Source organism: Protopterus annectens, chromosome 9.part0 (assembly GCF_019279795.1).
Source record: "Protopterus annectens isolate FY-2018-M chromosome 9.part0, PAN1.0, whole genome shotgun sequence".
NCBI lineage: Eukaryota > Metazoa > Chordata > Ceratodontiformes > Protopteridae > Protopterus > Protopterus annectens.
The window spans coordinates 881,920,411-881,942,821 of NC_056743.1; the positions used below are offsets into that span (position 1 = coordinate 881,920,411).

At 40.8% G+C, this 22,411-nt stretch overlaps 1 protein-coding gene across 5 annotated transcripts in view; it reads left to right on the top strand.

The window, feature by feature from the left end:
• ARHGAP9 (Rho GTPase activating protein 9) overlaps positions 1-22,411 on the top strand; it is a 1,328,608-nt gene that overhangs the window by 1,168,241 nt on the left and 137,956 nt on the right. For 4 of the 5 annotated variants that reach the window (XM_044083613.1, XM_044083614.1, XM_044083616.1 and 1 more), the window contains one exon: positions 16,161-16,214. The exons of the other annotated variant lie outside the window; for it this stretch is intronic. In XM_044083613.1, coding sequence (XP_043939548.1) covers positions 16,161-16,214 — 54 coding nt within the window. The remainder of the gene's footprint in view (positions 1-16,160; positions 16,215-22,411) is intronic. 5 annotated transcript variants of the gene reach the window in all.

Here is a 22,411-nt window from a genome sequence, read left to right on the forward strand (position 1 = left end):
CCTTTCGGACATGGTGCATCTTGTGGATCAGCTGTTGGTAGTCAGGGGGATTCCCTCACATTCTAAAATCCATCCACCTGCAGGACTTGCATTGCCTTATCCATGGACTCCATCTTACACTCCTCCTTCGACCATCTCGGTTCCGAAGCCTTCTTCTCTGACATCCTTCTTAGAACCCATCACCTTGGCGCCTACGGTGCATCTCACGCCAGCTCCGAGTTTGTCCCTTTGGTCTTTGGTTCCCGTCAAACTGGTCCTTCTTCATTCTGGGGATTGGGGAATAGGCATGTCAGCCTGGGGTATGGTAAAAAATTTTCTCCTTGGTTCCTTCCTTGGCGACGATGGCTGCGTCCCTGCCGATCCTGCTTGAGGCTCCATCCATGGGGGTGGGTCTGTCAGAGCGGGGTGTGACCCCAGTCCTGAGGTTGTCTTTCTCGTTCCGGGCTCCCATCCCTCTTTGGGTGGGTCTGCCTTTCGCGCAATGGAGAAGGCTCTTGCTTCTGGCAGTACTCCTTTTGATGTCAGAACCCCGATTTTCACCCCCTGAGCTACAGCTGTCACAGACCACCCCAGGACAACGGGCAGAAAAGCCACAGGACACCCCTGTTCAGGGTACCCACTCTTCCAAGTCCTCCTCAGAGACCCCCCATTGAGGAGCCCCCTTGAAAGAAGATGCGCAAGAGGAAGGATGTGGACTCGCCTGAGGAGTCCTTAATGGAAGACATGAATTATGATGATGGTAAAGGTTCCCCATGGTCACCTCCTGATGATGTCTCCTTTGGAGACATCCTGGAGATGTTAAAGCAGAGAGGTGACTGGAAGCCCTCCAACCCTTTGTCTGAGGAATCCGTGTTCCTGCAGGCTTTTTGTGCCCAGCCTTCTACCTCTTGGGTGACCGTGCCTGCTGACTAGCACGTCCAGCTCATTGTGCAGCATGTGTGGAAGAACCCTGATTCCATTGAGGTGATCCGCTGGAGACCAGACAAAATTCTTTCTCCTCCTGAGGAGAATCCACACTGGTCCAAAGGGTTACCAGTTGATGCTATGGTGGTGGTGGTGGCCATGAAAAAGGACTTGGCTGAGGAAAGTCCCACTGTCCACCTGCCCAACAGGGAGTCCCAGGCAGTGGACAGACATGGGAAGCATGTTTTTGGATCAGGGACCTTTGCTGTACAATCCCTGAATTATTTGGCACATTTTACGAGGCTCCAGAGGGACTTGATCTCCAAACTCTCTGGGACGCTTGCAGGACAGTTGTCTGATGAGGTCAGGAACAAAGTGGTCTCGCAGCTTGCAAACCGAGAATCAATATCCAACTCATCCATGAGGTTGCTCTCACACGTGACTGAAAGGGTGGCTAGAGCAGTGGGTTTGGGCATTGTTATGAGGCGTCATGCCTGCATGCGCATCTGTGACCTTGCGGATCCCTTCAAGTCTTCCTTTCTGAATGCTCCCATCAAAGCTTCATCTCTTTTTGGCTCCAAAGTGAACGACATGCTAGCCAGGTGCGAGCAAGACAGAAAAACCCTGTCTGCCTTAGGCCTATGGTTTTCCAACCTTCAACGTACCTTTTCCAGGAATCAGAGGAGTGGAAAAATGTGGCATAAGAAATCTCAGGGTCCTTTCCATGCCACATGTGGTGATGATACTCCCAGAGGCAGAGGGGGGTAGCAATTCTGGAAGGACCTCGCAACCAAGGCTCCAGGGACTCCTTCTCTGGACAGCCTTATCAGCGCTTCTGAGGGGTGACTCAATTGCTTACCTCTAGAAACAGTCGGGGGTCATTTCTCTCTGCACCAAGCTGCCTGGCAGTCTATCACCACCGATCGTTGGGTGCAGAATATTATCACCAGAGGTTACACCATTTCCCTTTCTTTTCAGCCAAAATTTCCAAGAAAACTTCCTGACATTCCACCCAGTCAAAGGGAAGAAGCAACTTCAGAGATTATAAAGCTGTCTCAAAAAAGAGTCATCCAACCAGTCCCACCAGACCAGCGTGGATCCGGATTTTACTCGAGATTCTTTTTGGTGCCAAAAAAGACAGGGGACTGGAGACCTATTTTGGATCTCAGCAGTTTAGACAAGTCTGTCACCCACTCCAAATTCCAGATGGTCACAGTTCAGTCCATCCTTCCCTTTTTAAGAGAAGGCAATTTGATGTGCTCTATAGATCTCCGGGATGCGTATTACCACATCAAGATGGACAAATGCTCCAGGGGTCTGCTTCACTTCTAGCTAGGAGCCAGTCATTACCAATTCCATGCCCTGCCGTTCAGTCTCTCTACAGCCCCCAGAGTGTTCATGAAATGCATGGCAGTGGTAACAGCTCATTTGAGACTAAAAGGATTCTTGGTGTTTCCATATCTAGACAACTGACTCCTTACCACCCCCACCAAGCATCTTCTGGTAACAGTGCTACAACATACTCTCTCTCTGGCAAAATTGTTGGGAATAACGATACACTGGGAGAAATCAAATCTTATCCCTACACAACAATTAGAGTTCATTGGAGCAGTGTTCCATACTCAGTCCTGTCTTGTATCATTCCCACGTCACAGACTCCATCAATTTGGAGAGAAGGTGATTGGATGTGCTCTATAAATCTCCGGGATGCGTGTTACCACATCAAGATGGACAAATGCTCCAGGAGTCTGTTTCACTTCTGGCTAGGAGCCAGTCATTACCAATTCCATGCCCTGCCATTTGGTCTCCCTACAGCCCCCAGAGTGTTCATGAAATGCATGGCAGTGGTAACAGCTCACTTGAGACTAAAAGGATTTTGGGTGTTTCAACTACCCCACCATTAACTGGGAAAACAACTCATGTACCAACTCTTTTGCTCAAAGTTTTCTGGAATTCATAAATGCCAATGCCTTGGATCAACTTATCCACACCCCCACCAGGGGCAGCAATATCCTAGACCTGTTCATTACTAATGTGGGTGACCAATGTTCCACACCAGAGGTCAATTCCTCATTCAAACCATCAACATAATTGGATGCTACTTCCCACCTGGCCAAAACATCCCTCCACTAGAAAACCTCCTCAGCTGGTCTACCGACCATCTCCTCCAAGAAACTATCATTTTAGGTGATTTCAATATTGACTGGCAATCCTGTTCTGGCAACCATCCAACCCATCATGTAAACCTTCATGGCTTCACCCAACTAGTCCAGTCGCCAACCAGGATAAAAAAAAACTCCAGCAAGCACACTACCCTGGACTGGATACTAGTCAGTAAGAGCCCCCAGTCATATATAACAGGCTGCTTATCAGATAGCCTCAGTGATCACTCCCCAACATTCCTACTGAAAAAATACCTATACCAAGCTAAACCTGTCGTCTACCATCAGATACGTAAAAAAATAAACTTTAACCCACTCACATTCATCTCATCCCTCAAAGAATGTAACTGGCATCCTCTAAAGTACCTCAGTCTTGATGATGCAGTTACATTTTTTTAATACTACCTTCCTGAGCATCCTTAATTACCATGCCCCCATAAGACTTTCCAGAATCAAAGCACAACCCTCCCCATGGCTACAGAAAACCACTAAGTCAGAAATGAAAAACAGGGATAAAGCCTGGGAGCACTGGCGCAAAACCAAGACCCCCTCAGCTAGACAGAAATTCCTAGAACTATGCAATAGAGTCAAAGAGCTAATAAAACAGGACAAATTCAATACTACCAGTCTGCCCTAGACTCCTCCGAACACAGCCCCAGACAATTCTGGTCCTCCATAAACTCCATTCTCCACCCAGGTAAAGTCAGTACCCCTCCTCCTAACAGCCCTCACTCCTCAGAAAATATTGCTACCTCATTCAACACACACTTCACACAAACCATACTATCACTAGCTAAACAACACAACCCCCCTCCCCTCCAACCCACACCTTCAACTACTAATCTCCCCACTGCCTTCTCTTTTTCTCCTGTACCTACCTCCAACATAAAAAAACTCTTAACTAAACTTTAACCCACCAAATTAGCAGCAGACAACCTCCCAAGTGAATACCTACAAATCGCAGCTGATGCTCTGGCCTACCCAGTATCCATCTTGATTAACCGATCTCTGTCAGAAAGTTATGTTCCCACATTTTGGAAAGTACCACATATAATTCCCCTCCACAAAGGTGGACCCTCCACAGAACTAACCAATTACTGCCCCATAGCTATTCTCTCTCCACTCTCCAAAATACTAGAGAGATGCATACACTCTCAGACCTCAGACTACCTCCTTACTAACAACCTCCTTTCTAATACTCAGTATGGTTTCCGACCAAACCATAGCACCACCACTGCCTTACTCTCCTTTACTAACACTATCCTTCAGCATAAAAACAATGGCTATCTCTCCTCTGCTACTTTCCTAGACCTATCTAAAGCAATTGACATGGTCCCACACAAACAACTTATCTCTGTCCTCAATAACCTATCCTTCTCACAATCAGTCACCAACTGGTTTCAGAGTTACCTGTCTGACCGCCAACAATCCGTTGTATGGCAGAATGACATATCTCCCCAACTACCTGTCTCCATAGGGGTTCCCCAAGGATCCATACTTGGACCCCTACTCTTCTCTGTTTTCACAAATAATCTAGCCTCTGCCACCACACATGGCACACTCATACAATATGCAGATGACTCGACCATCATCTGCTCAGCCCAGTCCCTACCCAAACTGCAAAAAGTCACACAGGAAGCCTTTTCCTCTGTTGAAACTTGGTTATCCAATGCCCAATTAATACTCAACCCAAACAAAACTAAACTACTCATCTTCCAACCCAGCAAACTTACTCAAAACAGCTCTCACTTTAACATCACAGCAAAAGACAACACCACTATATACCCAACTGAACACACCAAATTGCTAGGAGTGGAAATAGACAATAAACTAAAATTTGACATTCACATATCCATGACCATAAAAAAAGTCCACAAAGAACTAGGAGCGTTATACAGAAATAAGCATCTTCTCACCAAAGCAGCAAAGATTTCAACAGCAAATTCCCACCTTATCTCCACCCTACTTTATGCCTCTCCAATATATACCAACCTAAGGCAATGCGATCTAAACAAGCTAGAGACCTGCTACAACAAAATTGCCAAATTCGCCACAGGGGCATCCTACCGTAGTCACCACTGTCTCTCACTTGCTGAACTGTGCTGGCTTGAACTCCCTCACCTCCTTCAATGGTATCAACTCTCACTCGCCCACGAACTAGTAAACCATCCACTAAATGTCCCATCCCTCCAGAATCTACTCCAACCCTATTGCACCACCAGACCACTAAGATCCAGCAACAAAAATCACTTGCAGATCACTAAAGCCAATAACTCTGCTGGTGAAGCACTATTCTCTTGCACCATAGCCAAATTATGGAACTCCCTCCCACCCACAATTACCTCCGTACCATCATGCACCCACTTCAAAACTTTACTAAAAGCGCACCTAAAAACATGCTGGCTATGCCCTTGCAACTCCCACTCTAATATCACCCACCTCACCCAACCACTACCTTTCTTTCCACTCCACTAACTACCTTGATTATAGCAAGCTCAGATGCTTATAAGCCTAGTACTTATACAGCAGGAACTTCTTATTTTAACATTTGTTAATGTCTGTTATGTACTTCACAGATAAAGATTCTAGTTGTCTACTGATATACTATGTTCTTCATCTGTTAATATGTTGTAAGTAATTGCTATGTAAATTGTTAATCATTACGTAATCCAATGTAACTACTGTCTGTTTATTTTAACTGTGGAGCCTTTCTCCCTGGGCCTCTGCTAAAAATGGACCTATGTCCAGTCGGACACTCCCGGTCAACAAATATAAATAAATAAATAAGTAAATAAATAAAATTGGTCAGATCTGACCAAAAGCTAATGAGCCTAGATATCCACATCCCGCCCCCACCCTTCCATTAGAGAAACCACCATAAAAAATTTCTCCAAAGCCAACATCACACTTGTTAAGACAGAAGTGGCAAACTTCACGACATCCATGCAGATGGACAATAGAGGTACAACTGCTGAATTCTACACAAATGCACATTATAAGCACTTACACGAGTGCATGGATCGTGCTGTCCCTAACAGAACCAAAATGCTATCCTCCAAAAAAAGAAGCCAATCTGGTGGTCCCCTGCCATAAACAAACTCTACAACAGAAGAAAGAAACTGTTGCAAAAAAGAGTAAAATCCCATGATTGGAGGAACTCCCTGGTCAGCCTCAGTAAGAAGTTGAGATCCCTCATAAAATCCTCCAAAGCTAGTAATGAGAACAACATTGCCACTGATTCTAAAGGCAACCACAAAGCATTCTATAGCTATGTCAAGAATCTCAATGGCAACACTCAGTTCTGCTCTGAGTTACAGCACAATGGCACTAAAATATACAGAACCAGCTGATATTGCCAACATCCTGGCAGTGCTAACTTTACCCCCCTCTCACCCCCTAAGGGCCCATCTCTATACCGGAAGAATGCAAAGTTCCTGTAATCATGGCTGCACAAGTAAAAACCACACACTCAAAAGCCAAGAACACAGCATCCATTGGACCTGACAACATCCCAGGCTGCATTCTACATGAACTATAGAATGAACTGCCACCCCAACTAAGCACCATGTTCAATCATAGCCTCACCTCAGGCTTTGTGCCCACTGAATGGCGCACAACAAAAGTTATCCCACTCTACAAAGGGGGAGCCACCATGGACCCCGTTAACTACTGCCCCATTAGGCTAACGAGCCTGGTCTGCAAGGCCATGGAACGTATCATCATGGAACTTATAAACAAAGATATTGGTAATCTCCAAATTCTTGACCCCACCTAGTTCAGGTTTGTAAAAGGCAAATCATGTCTCCTAAACCTGATAGACTTTTTTGAAGCAGTTATCAAAGCCGTAGACAAGGGTAAGGTGGTTCACACAGCCTATCTAGACCTCTCCAAGGATTTTGACACCATCCCCCACTCCGGAATTATATATAAACTCACTAAACTAGGTATAAATCCATATGTCACAAGATGGGTTGCCAAATGGCTCACTGACAGAATCCACACTGTGAAAGTAGCAGACTCCAAATATGACTTCAGACCAGTGACAAGTGGAGTACCACAGGGTTCAGTCCTGAGTCCTGTCCTGTTTGGTATCTACTTTTCTGAAGTACAGGCTAACACAAAAGGTCTTTGGCTAATGAAGTTTGCAGATGACTGCAAACTAGGAGCCATAATTGAAACTCCTAATGATGTGGGCATCCTACAAAAGGGCCTCACTGAGACAGATGCCTGGTGTCAAAGCCATGGCCTCAAGCTCAATGCCAAAAAGTGCATTGTCATCCCCTTTGGTAAAAACCTCTGTACCCATGAGCTACCACATAGTTGGTAGTCTACTTCACACCTAAAGTGTGATAAGAGACCTTGGGACACAGGTGGACAGTAGTCTCTCCTTTGATAATCACATCGCCACAGTAGTCAGGAAATCCTTCTACATGGCACATCTCATCAAAAAAGGTTTCTCATCCAGAAAAAAAAAGGTCATTGTTCCTCTCTACTCATCACTCATTATACCCATTATAGAGTACAGCGCCCCTTTTGGTATGTATCTCACAAGACATCTACAATAACTGGAAAGACTGCAGAAATACCTCAAGCAGATGCCCTACACAGACCGTCTCAAAAAAACTCCAGCTTTACTCCGTCGCATATCGCCTACTCAGAGGTGATCTCTGCCTCACATACAAAGCTATGTCAAACTCAGAACTGTTGGACATGCTTCACTTAAAGAAATCCCAATCCCTCCGAGCTACATGCCCTAGGGACCTAAACCTTGTCACCACAATAAACAGAGCATGCTGGAGGGATAGATTCCTGTCTAAGAGACTTCCCATACTCTGGAACAAACTACCTATCTTTATCAAACAAAGCTCCTCATTAGCAATCCTCAAGAAAAATCTTAATGATTGGATGGGAAATAGAAAATTCACCCCAGGGATCACAGGGCACAGGAAAATAATTTTCTTGGGTGGCTACCTTTTTGGCTAGGCTTGTATAGGCCCTAGGGCTGATAGCCTAGTACCTACCTATGAACCTATATCTAGATGACTGGCTCCTTACCACCCCCACCAAGCATCTTCTGGTAACAGTGCTACAACATACTCTCTCTCTGGCAAAATTGTTGGGAATAACAATACACGGGAGAAATCAAATCTTATCCCTACACAACAATTAGAGTTCATTGGAGCAGTGTTCAATACTGTCTGGTATCACTCCCACTTCACAGACTCCATTGACTGAGGCTTCAGATCTGAGTGATTCTTTCTCAAACATCAGCTTCTGCAAGGGAAGTTCTTCAAGCCCTAGGTGCTATAGCTGTGTCAATTCCAATAGTGCCTCTAGCTAAGCTACATATGCAAATTCTGCAATGGCTCCTGTGCCAATGGTTCCCAAACTATCATCCCCTGAATTACAAGATTTGAATAACCAACTCCTGTAAGCAGGATCTGCTTTGGTGGATGAGGCCAGACATAGATCTTTGGAGCCACCCATTTCAACCCTCCCAGCCCACAGCCATTGTGACCATGCATGCTTCCCAGATCTGGTGGGGGGCCATTTCATAGGTTCATAGGTTCATAGATTAGTACTAGGCTAACTGCCTTTATGGGCCATTTTAAACCTAGCCAGTTATCCCATGTGAGAATCAAACCCTGTACCTTGTGTCTGTAAGGTAAACACCTTAACCATTACACCAACCTCCCACCCTTTCCAGGGAAAGACTGTCCAAGGCACATGGTCCACCTCAGAGGCCCACCTGCATATCAATATTCTGGAACTGAGAGCCATGCTGTTAGCGTTGCAGGCAACCCATTCAGCTCTCCCCTCTGGGACAATTGCAATTCAATCAGACAATATGTCAGTGGTCTGGTACATCAACAAGCAAGGAGGAACCAAGTCCTACCTCTATGTCAAGAAGCCATGAGAATTTGGCAGTGGGCGATAGCTTCCAACTGCTTTCTGTTAGCAATGCATATCCCAGGGAACTCCAACATGATTGCAGACAAACTGAGCAGATGCATCCTCATGCCCCACGAGTGGTCCCTCAACACCGAGGTAGCGTCTGTAATCTTCAGCCACTAGGGCCAGCCTTACTGTGATCTTTTTGCTGCCCCATCAAACACCAAGTGCAGCAGCTACTTCGCCCTACTTCCCCTGTAGGGGGAGTCACTGAGGGACACCCTGATCCACGATTGGCCCACGAGACTTCTCTACACCTATCCTCCCATTCCTCTGATCCCACAATTTCTAAAGAAAGCTCTTCAGTTGAGATGCAAGGTGATCCTCATAGCCCCATTCTGACCTTGACAAGTTTGGTTCCCCTTTCTTCGGCCTCACCTAGTATTCCCTCCATGGATTCTGGACCCTCTACTAGATCTGATCACTCGCCCCCAGGGGCCGAGTCACTCAAACCTGTCCAATCTCAAGTTGATATCTTGGTTTCTCCACTTCCGCTAGTCACCAGGCAAGCTAATCTCTCCTCACCTGTTCGAGACATCATTCTGGCCTCTCACAAACCATTCACCAAAAAGACTATATCAGGATAAATGGAAAAGGTTCTCCATTTGGTCCAAGGACAACATGCTAGACCCGTATTTGGCTCCAGTTACTGCAGTGGTTCAATACTTGGCTAAGTTTTGTGATAACAGAGCCTCTGCCTCTACAGTATGAGTGCATCTAGCAGCAATTTCCAATTTCCACAATGGTATAGATGGCACCCCTCTATGCTCTTTATGCCTCGGAAAGGCTTTCCTCAAAGGGACCTCTCATCTCAGGCCTCTTCTCAGACAGCCAGTGGAACCATGGAACCTCACTTTAGTTCTCCAGTCTTTGACTCAAAAGCCCTTTGAGCCTACTGCTAAGTGTGACATAAAGTTTTTGTCTTGGAAATCTTTGTTCCTGGTAGCCATTACCTCTGCCAGAAGAGTTTCGGAGCTGCAGGCGTTGTGTATCAAGATGCCCTACCTGGTCTTTCATAAAGACAGAGTGTCACTTCGGACGAGCCCATCCTTTCTTCCCAAAGTTGTTTCTGAATTCTCTATTAACCAGTCCATTGATCTACCTATGTTTTTTCCAAATTTTGCCAATACAGGAGAGTATTGCCTTCACACCTTAGATGTACATAAGATTTTATCTAGACAGGACCAAACCTAGCCATAAATCTGAACAGCTTTTCATCTCCTTTTTGGGCCCCAAAATGGGAAAGGCTGTTTCCAACGTTACATTATCAAGATGGCTAAGGGACTGCATACGTGTCACCTATTCCCTCCATAATGAATCCATGCCAAAATTTAAAGCCCACTCCACTAGAACTATGGCAACTTCTATAGCATTCCATTCCAGGGCATCCATGGATGACATCTGTGCAGAAGCTACTTGGGCTAAGCCTCATACCTTTATCAATCATTACAAATTGGACCAGGTCTCCAGGGGGAGAGCTGCCTTCGGCTCAATGGTACTCAGGAATCTTCTTCCGTAAGGGCCACCCATGGACCTCAAGGTAGCTTGGGATTCTGTCCCATCAGTGATGAATAGAAAGAAGATTAACAACATCAGGTAAAGAAGTTATGTCTTACCATAACGTTCCATCTGTGTTGTTAATTTTCTTTCATTCATCACTCCTCACCCTCCTTCCCCCTCCAAAGGCTCCTGGGGGATGCTTTGGGTCTAAGTGGTGCACTAGGGAACTTACGTAGAAGTGGCCTCTGCTTTACTTCCTTTCTTACAAACTCGAACTGAGGTAACAGGGAGTAGGGCATTCTAGGTAGAGACTTAGCTCAAGAGTTTTTTTTGGCTGGCGCGAACTTGGTAATAGGCCGACTCGGTTCTGAGCCCATCAGTGATGAATGAAAGAAGATGAACAGCACAGATGGAACGTTATGGTAAGACATAACTAAATTTAACAACAATGTAGGATACTCCTTGAATTCACACTGCATTGCTATTAGCTGTAATACCATCCCACTCCACTTAATAATAATAAATACTCTGCAACATGAACGCCTTTAAATGCCAGCTGATGTCCCACCTGATAGATAAATGGCTCTGCACCTGTACCACCCCTGGTTAAACTACTATTAACGGAGATATATAAAATTGGTGTCATAACTCTCTGCTGCACAAAACTTAATAAACTATTATCACAACTATATTCTCCTGTATCATCTCATCTCCTTTATTTTTTGTTCACTTCCTTTCTTTGCCTACTGTAACTTTTTAGCTTATCTTACTATGAAGTCTTTATAGTAACAAGTATTCTCGGTAAAACCTGAGTGGATTCATACTCGTGCGATGTAAGAATGTATTCCTATAGCAGTCCTTCCTATATAGACGTGTGCCATAGATGCCATCCACCCTTCTATCAATAGTTACAGCCAAAAAATCAAAGGTAGATCTAGAGCATTTAGAAGTAAATTTAAGAAAACGAGTAGTCCCATGCAGATATTCAAGAAAACTATTCAAATCTGATTCACTTCCATTCCATAACATATATATATATTGTCTACAAAAGATGTAAAAGTAAATGCAATTGACAAACTCATGTCCTTGGAAGACAAAACTGTTTTTCTGCTCTTTGTATTAACCATTAATGTTACCCTAATTTCAGTTGAGAGAAAGACCGTTTATTGTCTTAACCAGAATTGCATATTGTATTTTCATGGTAAGATGTGTGGTTGTCAACAAGGATGTAAAAATAAAAATAAATAAAAATTATCTAATGTTACGATGGATCACTGCTACTCTTTAACCCATGAGTCTGGAATGACTGTAATCTTTATCATTTGATATATTGAGGTAAATAATTCGCAAAGTCATTTAACAGACTTTTTATTAAAACTGAAAAAGTACATTCATAATGATTCTTATGTTCAGTTAGGGTCTGACTTTCATCTTCCAACATAATTAGGCACAAATAATGCACTTTTATGTGACCTAATATATCAAAAGAAGCTAAATCAAATTGAATACCACTATAAAGGATTTTAGAATACTTTATATATATATATATATATATATATATATATATATATATAAATAATTTTTTTTTTTTATTATTATCAGGTCAATGCATAGATAAGGAAAACCTCTGGTGCCATCATTCACAGGACTCTCAATGGGATATTCAGTTGGTATTGAGAAGTTATCTTTTTCCCTTTACACCTCACTGGTTTAGGCAGTCCTTGAGTGCATTTCTGCTATCTGTATGCTTTTATCAAAACTTCTTAACTTGAAATGTTAAAAAAGTTGCGTGCTCTGTGAGGCTAAAACAACTATCTCATATCACCTCTAAGGCAGTGAGAGTCCCCCTCTCCCGACTTAGTGTTTGAAACTCTGTATCTAAAACATACTGCAAGAATGGCCAAGACACATGCAAATGTAATCAGTCTTGAATTCTGTCTTAAACGAGTAGCAAGTGAACTAATTTGTTGCTCAGCATCTTCTTCACCTTTGGAATTAGCTCTCTCTACATTTGGAACAGTGTCAGCTTTGACCCACCTTTAAGGTGGGACTAGATGATTGATTACATGGTAAGAGTAACCATATGAATGTTAAGTGCTCACACATTTTAGAAATAACTGGAAGACTGTAATCACATCACACATATCCCTTTAGGATTATGCTCTACACTTTAAAAGAGATGTAATAACATTCTTTCTCTGTTAAAGCAGTGTACATCTTCTTTGTGGTTCTCTGATAATCACATTTTACATCTAGTGAAGGTGCCAGCGGTATCCAGTTCCTTCTGTAGATATGATATTCTGAACTTCTTAAATAATAGCATCTAGATATAGCAGCTTTTGAAATGATTGTACTTTCCCTCTGATATTTTTGCATACTAGAACTCTTTACAGTCATTGGAATTTGTATGTCTATTTTGCTTCCCACTTTTAAATCAAGTAAGCTATTATATCATAGTTGAATTTCTGTCTCTTTTGATTCCTCTTTTATAAATGTAGTTCACTGTTCTGATCCTATGGCTGTAGCAAGGAGTAAGCATTTGAAACTTCAATTTCCTTCCCCTTAGCAACTGAGATGGTGATAAACTTAACCTTTGAACTGGTGATTTTTTGTTATGATTGACAGGCAACAACCTGTAGCTCATGAACTGTCACATTTCTTCACTAAATTATTGATTATTTGCATTGCTTCCACTACTTTCTGTAACTCTTAGAGAACTGTGGACTGGAACTAGTATGTCTGAATTCCTGGTTGTTTGCAAAATTTGTAAATTCTTGACTGGAAAACTACTTTTTGGGAGATGTTCTTTGTATTGCAAAAAAATCAACTCATATTTATTCCATTGGAGACCTGGTATATCATGTGAAATATTTTCTTTTGTTGCATTTTTGGTTATAAAAAGACGGAAATCTCTGTGTTGCATATATTTCTGTACTTGCTGTGAATTTTAAGTCAAGGTAGCCTATCTTTTGTTCATTTATTACATTTAACTGTGCCTAAACTCTGTTTCATGTGTCTTTGGAAGAAATTACTCTCATTCATAATAATAACTTTGTGCTTGAAGAACGGGAATATTGTAATTGCTTCAAGCCCCAGCTGCTTGCATTGCACTGAATTGCAGCTGAAGATTCAAACAGCCTTAAGCCAGACCATGCAGCTGACTGAACAGATGCACAAATGTGAATTCAGAGAAGCAGCTGCCACAATGGTCAGATTCATTCATGTGCTGACCCTGGAAGAGGTAACTAGGGAAGGGAAACAGGGAGGAGGTCTTTCAGTTGAGGGAGGGCAGGGGAATTTTATGTTTAGGGAGCAATTAGGAGATTAGGGTTAGGTAAGGGAGGGGAATTTTAGGTTTAGGGCAGGGCTAGCCACCCAGCGGTGTAAACCTTGGCTCGAGATGACTGTCACTGTTAAAGTGACATCCCGACCCCATGTCCAAAAATGGGAAAAGGGGTTGAGGATGGATGGAGTGATTAGAAGTTAGCTGACAGTTAGGGTTAGGGAGTGGTCAAGAGGGGGATTTTAGGTTTAGAGAGAGACTGGAAGGTAGCAGAAGGTTAGAGTTATGGAGGAGGATTTAAATTTAGGAGAAAATTAGGAGAGTAGGTTTAGAGAGGGGAGAGGGATTTTTGTTTAAGCGAGCAAGTGGAGAGGATAGGAGGATTGGGCTTAGGGAGGAGAGGGGTATTTTACCTGTACAGACTAATTGGGAGTTTATGTTTAGGGAATAGGTGAGAGTTTTTAGGGATATGGTCTGGGTTCTAGGAAGGATAATCAGCCTTTGTTAATTTTACAGGAATTGAGTCAATGGGAGTTAAGGCACTTGCCAACACAAGCAATTGGCAGAAAGGGAAGTGTGTCATGCGCTATTGGTACTCAAAAACGTGTAGTAGACCCTTGTCAATCAATCTTTCATGATGGCTTCTTTCAGCAACTGCATTTTTTGTATTCTCTGATTTACTTCTTAAGCTTATTTAATTTAACAGCAGGCATACACAGCCGTGGAATAACCTGAAGAACTTCTAGATCGTTTCCTAGCAAATCTTCTTTCTGGTCCCTGAGGTGTTCTCTCAGGTATATGCACTTGCTTTCCAGGCTCTTGGTGGAATTTTACAACACAATTTTTAAATGTTCAATAGCATTCTCTGTGGTCTAGGTGGAGTTTTATACAGTGACTTCTTAAAAATATTTTGCATTGACTTCATGGTCTGATTCCACAGTTAGTGTTTTGCCATAAATCTAGTCATGAAACATTTGACAACTGAAAACAATGTTGGCATTTGTTCTTGTACATAACTTGTTTGAGAGTCTGTTAAAGCTAAAGACCTATATGCAACCAGCTTGCCTTCTTACAACAAAATTGTACCTAGTCTTTGCTGACTTGAAGTATTACTGGTTGGGAAACACTTATGCAAGGTACTTTAGGAATGTGCAAACTGTTTTTCAGCTCTTTACAATGAATTTTCATTTCTCTTTCTCATATCAAGCTTCTTACAAGCCATGCAACCTAACATTTTTGGTTGGTATCACATGTGGAAGCATGCATGAGCACTGCATCCCCTTTTCATTCACACATGGAAGCATACATGAATAATTAGAGTAGCACGGTGAGGTTCCATGGTGGATAAGCTGTCATGGGAAATGGGGGGATGTGACCAGCAAATAAATTTGATGGCTACCTGGATGGTCTGTTGCAGGCCAGCACTTATCTAGAATGGAATAAGTTGGCCAGCTTGGTCATGGAAAAGTTGATGATCAGTTGGTAACTGGAAGAAGAAAGAATAGCAGAAAAAGGTACATTTACATTTGTCATGACTGTTTTCTCTTTTTACGATCAGGCTGTTTTGTTACAGGTGGCATGGAGGTTATTCAAGTTCAAGATGACTATAAATAGTGCAGATTTTTTGTTGTTTTTCTGTAACATTACCATGTGTATTTCTACACAGGCTGAAGTGCAGGCACTGCATCAAAACATGGCTTCCTCTGTATATTGTCTTGTAGAAGATTGCAAAAATGAGTAATAAAAATATCAATATAAAACAATGTTAAAGAACAATGAATGGCATGTGATCTTTAAGGAAGCTGCACTTATTCTAAATTGATAGTGAATAAAACTGGAAAAATATATGTTTTGAATGGCTTTCAGACAGCACTCATATAATACTCCGCTATTCTGTACCACATTTATTTTGTATTGACAGCATAATTTTACTTTAGAGACTGATATTCATGTGGGAATGTATGCTGTGGGAATGAAAGTGAAATATTTTAAAAAATATGTTTGCTACTAACGCACTGTACCACAATTGCATAAACCTATCACCGGTGCTGGTGTGTCACATTTGTGGTACTTTGTCATGATTCTGTTTAATTAATTTTGTACTACAGGGTTGCTAACAAAAGATGTACCTTTCTGTTCCTTCTGAATTTGTCAATAGTGCTTAGTATAAACTAACACATTAAGAAGTCTTAGAGTTGCAAAGTTATATAATACTTACTTTAAAGTTATATACTGTCTCGTTAACAAATGCATTAGAGTATGGTTGTATAATTCTTCTCTTTTTACAAGCATTTTTATTTGTTTCTGTGATTTGTTCATTTTTTTCTTAACCATTAGCTGAATCCAATATTATTTTACAGAAAGGGCAATAACATCTGATGGACGCTATTTATTTCCTGAGGAGCTTTACCAAGGTAGAAACAAAATGAGCTGCATTGCAATAAATGCTCCTGCCTATCTGTTGCATATTCTGCTGCCTTGAATAATCATTGTGTGTGCAAGGGTGCTCTAAAAACACCCCCTCCCACACACTTCAGATTGAGTTGAGGAGATCTTCTGTGATAAATAATCCCATTTATTACAAGAATTTTTCATTCATTTGGTTGTGCTTTGCAAGCTGCTGCAAGAAATAGTTTTGTTTGTTTGCAGTACTCTCATAGAAAATGTTGTGTACCATGCAAACTGTTGAAATACACGAACCCCTTTTGTTGTAGGATTTTTACAGTAAATGTAATATCACGCAGCTTGATGTGATAGGTGGTTCTATTTTTGTAGTACTCCTACAATAAATCTTAAGTTTTATGTGTTATGTTGCAATAATTTTTGCAGGACTTCTGCAATAAATATGAGTCATGCAACATGTTGTAGTACTATATCACATGGTTCTGTGTATTGCAGGAAGGCTACAGTAAATTGTGCTGTGTGCAGCTGCACCAGGCTTCATTTTACAAGACTGCTACTCTAAGTAGGCTCACCTATCACAAAGTGAAATTGCTGCAGTGCATTTTGACTGCTAGCGTACATGTTGCTATAAGTGGGCCCTGTCTATTGTTTTCTTAGTAATTATTATAATGTCTGTTGCATTTATTGATTCTGTCTGATGCTGCTGTCTACAGTTAGTGGTCCTGTCTGACTGTTACATAATCTGCTGCCTTATCTAACAATAGCAATGCATTGCTTTTAGCCTTGATGCTCTGGCCATTATATGTTTATATTATGAAACAGCAATGGTTATGTCAATATAAGAATTATTCTATTAACTTTAAAAGCTGTGTCAGCAGTATGAAAGCTTGAAAGGTAGGTACTTAAAATGAGTGCAACTGTACTGGTATTATCACCAAGTGTGAAATTTGCCAAGCCTTTGACTTGGCTTTTGTCTTTGGATAAAATGGTCAGGAAACATTAAGGCATGGCCTGTGCTGAATTACTGAATTGAACAGATTAAATGAAAGTTACAGATAACATTGTGGCCAGAATGCATAAAACAAAGATGGGTTAGCAGGGCAGCCTGAGATATGCGATGAGTTCCGGTATTATTGAACGAGGAGATAAGTTAAAAAGACTATCACCAAAAAGCCATGAATGTGAAAAGAACTGTGAGGCTTTGAGGCTTCAAAACTGTAACAGCAACAGAAGGCAACACCAAATAAGAATCTAGCAGGCTACTTTCAGCTACTGTAGACACATAATACAGCACCCATTCAAGATAGTTAAGGGATTGTTTTCCTTTGAAAAATGCTGAGCCACAGAAGAGGAGTTTCCACTCCTAGTTCTGCATTAATATATATGTAACAATCCTCAAACACTGGGCAGTACACTATAAAATTAGAAAGCTAACTTTCATAGATTTAACATTTTCTTGGCTGTGGCTATTTAGAATGTTCTCTTTTTCTAATCATAGGTACCAGATATGATACTTTATTAACTATTTGAAAAAGATAAGCTGAGACCTTGAAAATTATATTGACTGAACCAAGTGTATTTCAGTTTTGGGCTGGTGAACTATGTTTGGAAGTGACTGAAAAAAATGTAGCCAAGATATGGAATGCTTCTGAAAAAAGCTTGCATGTTTAGGTGGGTAGGAATGGGGTTAAATATGATGTGGTAACAGGAAAGCTCTAACTCTAATAGAACAGTAGCATAAGTTAATGGTAAGCTGAGGTGGTGCTTCTATAGTGAGTTAATCATTCTCACAAGAGGTCATGTGCTGTATTTGGAACTGCCTGGTCAATTTTGTTGTGTCTTTCGGCTTTTCCCGGTTAGGGGTCGCCACAGCGGAACTCCGGTCCACTAATGATTGGCAATAGATTTTTATGTGCTGAGTTGCCAGCCATGACGCACAGAAAACGTAAAATATTACAGTAATTAACAATGAAGCATCTGGGTATAATCTAGCAGAATATTAGTAATATTTTCAAAAACATGGAGAAATGCAACTCCATGAGACAAACATAAAATACAAAACGCAGTGCACAGGATCTGATAAAAAATACATATTATGTATAATCTGTCATTTAATCATGGAGGCTTGTCCTCAAACAGTGTGTTAAATATATCTCTTTCTCCCTATCTATCTATATATATATATATATATATATATATATATATATATGTATATATACACATATATATATATATATATATATATATATATATATATATATACAAATGCACATACATATATACATCTGTGTGTATGTATGTATGTGTATATATATATATATATATATATATATATATATATGTATATATATATATATATATATATATATATATATATATATGGATTCCTATTACAAGTTCGAAAGTTCACTACTTCGAACTTGTAATAGGAAGCCTCACTTCTGCGAAAGTTCACTTTAACGAAAGTGAACTTTTGTGTAAGTGCACTTCACCAAAAACACTGCAGCATAGTGAATGACATAAAAAACAAGCTATGTCCTCCACTATGGTGCGATAGTCACGGACCTTAGGGTTAGGGCACAGGTTAGGGTAAGGGGATAGTTAGAAAAGCTATCCCCTTACCCTAACCTATGACCTAACACTAAGGCACTAAGGTTCGTGACTATCGCAACATAGTGGAGGACATTGCTATGTCCTTCACTGCGCTAGAAGAACACGACCTTAGGGTTAGGGCACGGGCCATGGTAAGGGGATAGGGCTATCCCCTTACTATGACCCGTGCCCTAACCCTAAGGTCCGTGAGTACTGCACAGAAGGTCAGTACAACACCCGTTCATTGTACTGAACTTCGCGTAAGTGCACTTTTGCTGCAGCGAGCATATCATGCACTATTTCAAATTAGTGAAAATTCGATCTAGTGTATGGAACCCATATATAAATATAAATATATATATATATATATATATATATATATACACACACACACACACACACACACACACACACACACACACACACACACACACATCAGTATAGCCATAACTAAATGAAACCTCTGAGAATGGGTTAACAAACTAACAAACATTTGATATATTAATGATAATCTTCTTAAGGAATCAGCTAAACAGCTTTGTATTAATTCGTTAAATGGTGGCAAGTTTATTTTTGTAGTATATTTAGATTACCCTGCCAATATGATTACATGCTCAAGCAAATAAATCACAAATTTAGAAATTACTGTAGTTGACAAATATAGAAAGCAATTGTCATTGACTACAACAGAAATCAAATCTTTGGAACAAAAAATAGAATGCTTAAAAGGTAATTTTGCAGGGGACCTACCATGTGAGAGATCACATCTTTTCACAACTTCTTTATTAACTGTATGATAACAGCTGCTGGGGAAAAGGAAAACCTCTAAAAGGCTAAACTTGGAAAATGTTGCCAACAGCAATGCAGTAATATCGGTCAGTTTTCAGCATTACTTTTTCTGAATGCATGTTGTCTCAACAAAGGCAGTTTCAGCAAATGCAAGTAACACAAAAGCAGTTCGCTGAAACCACTTTTGTCAGCAATGGAGATTGTGTTTTCCTCCATTGTTGTGTGACTTTAGAGTTGGTATATATAATACTGCAGGTTGTGGGAGGGGGGTGCAGGAGGGCTTGCCTCCCTGCAAAAAAAAATTCTTTAAATGTTTGTTGACGGTGGTTGAGATAACGGCTTTTGCTTTATTTGTGTTTGCAAAAACTGCCTTTGGATAATTGGAATGAATCCTTTTTTCCCACAAGAGCTAAGTGAAGTTTACATGCACACACACACACACACACACACACACACACACACACACACACACACACACACACACACACACACACACACACACACACACACACACACACACACAAACCACTCATGATAATATTGTCTTTTGACATGCATAGTGGACATCATGGTGGTAGGATTGATTCATTAGAGAACATGGCAAAATTACTGCTAAGCAAACTTCATGCTCCAAAAATTATTATGGAGGGGATACTAATAATAATTTATTGTTAGTTGAATGCCACTAGCAAGTAAAATTGGATGCAGACAAGTAAGATTTGTATTAAACACACTGGTTGAAAATGAACGCTTTTTGGCACTAGATTTATGCCTATAGCTGCTGTTTTTTTCCCTTTATCTGCCTCTACAAATTTCATGTATTTAGATCAAGTAGAATGGTATTGAAGGTTATTCCTGATCCCACAGCATGACATCATGAATATATATCTGTAAGGCAGTATTCACAGTGTGACTACACATTTGGGGAGTCTATGGCATGATTTGTATTATGGCTCCCTTCTTTCTGCAGTTTATCTTCAGGCCCTGTGTTAATGTAGTTTTCCCTTACAGTTTCTTCCATTATGAGGCCTTTTGCTGTCACTAGTCAGATTCACAAGGCAGCTTATTTTACAGACAACTGTTGGACGTGTTATCTACAGAGTTGTAGCTTTATCTGCAGCTGCATGTATTCATGAAAATAGGGTTAAATTATTACCCACTTCATATATAATAGCTTTTTGTATGCATTTGTGAAAGAAATCTTTACTCAGTGGAGATAAGGCATGACCAAAATTGTGAGAACAGTCACAGAAGCTATCAGTTCAAATCCCTGCAATGCAAACTTTTTCTGTCAAATCCTGTCTGTGGTTTCAAAAAGAGCCTTGTAAATCATGACCGAAGTCCTTTTATTTGATCTGTGCAGTATTTACTTCTATATTATGTATGAACAAGTTACTTAGTTATACAGAAAGCTATGTGTTACCTCAGAAAATTGGTATTTGTGTTTACTGGACTTCAGTAGATTAGCAGAAAAAATAGCTTTGCAAAACAGTTTCTGAAGAACTTTGAATGGCAGACTACCTTTGGAAAATATATGTGGCTTTTACAAAGATGAAACACTTTCTATACTCTTGTAGGCTTCTTTTTATATATTTTTTCTGCTTCACGTTGTTTCTTAACTGGCCACACTACACCTTAAAGTGATTCTTCCACATTAAAGTAAGGCAAAGCTAATTTTCTATTTTACATATGGGTAGTCCTCATATGCCCTAGTTTCATATTTCTTTACTGAAACTAAGGTGAGTAAAAACATACACTTATGTGTAGTTGAAAATTCTGACAGATCATACAGCTGTGTATCGGTGGACATGTCTAGATCTGATGACATCAGCATAGGGCATATGTGAGGATATACTCTCACTAAAATTAATGAGAACTTACTTCACATTCATGCATACTATCAAGATAATTTATAAATTACTAACAAGGCACATTGAGATGAGGTTATCGTATTAAGAAAGGTGTTACAATGAATAATGTATCCAACAAAAAGGTTGCAGTGTTTTTATGTGGAGTAATGAAATACCATTAAATGAATGCGCTGGAAATGCAATTGTAGAGAGGATTGTACATCAACATGTCTGGAGTATCTCATTTTGGATTCTTTGAAGGCAGGTCATACTTACTTTACCTGGTGGACTTTTTTGAAAAGGTCACCAACCCCTACATCATCCACTGAATTGCCAGCTGGTTCTGAGGATGCAGAAGATCAAAACAGGGGAAGCAACCTTCACAAATGAGAACAAATATTCAAAGAGGTCATTCACCAGTGGAGTCCTCAGTGTGTGGTGCTTGGACCTCTCCTGTTTGGTATCTGGAGTAAAAACCATTACCAAAGGGCTCTGGCTGATTAAATTTACATTTGACTGCAAGCTAGCAGCAGTTTTTGTATCCCCAACTGACTTAGCTATCTTCCAGGAAGGTTTGTCACAAACGAGTAACTAGTGCCAGAATCTTGGACTGAAACTAAATGCCAAAAAAGCATTATTTTGGGAAGTCATCTAACCCTGGGAATTACCACATTGGCAATGTACGCCCTAAGAGTTGACCCATTTATTCTGGATTTAGGAATGTATATAGACAGTGACCTAATTTTTGACCTAACTTTCAAAAAACTTGTATCTACTGTTGTAAGAAAGTCCTTCTGTATTGTACAGCTTATAAAAAAGGGATTGCTTCTAGATCTGGAGATGCCATTTTTCCCTTTATTCAGTCCTCATTAAGCCAGTCATTGAGTATAATGCCCCCATGTCCAGACCCATGCAACAACTAGGTCACCCACAGAAATACCTTATTAAAAGGATGCAAGGCTTAAACAATTTGCCTT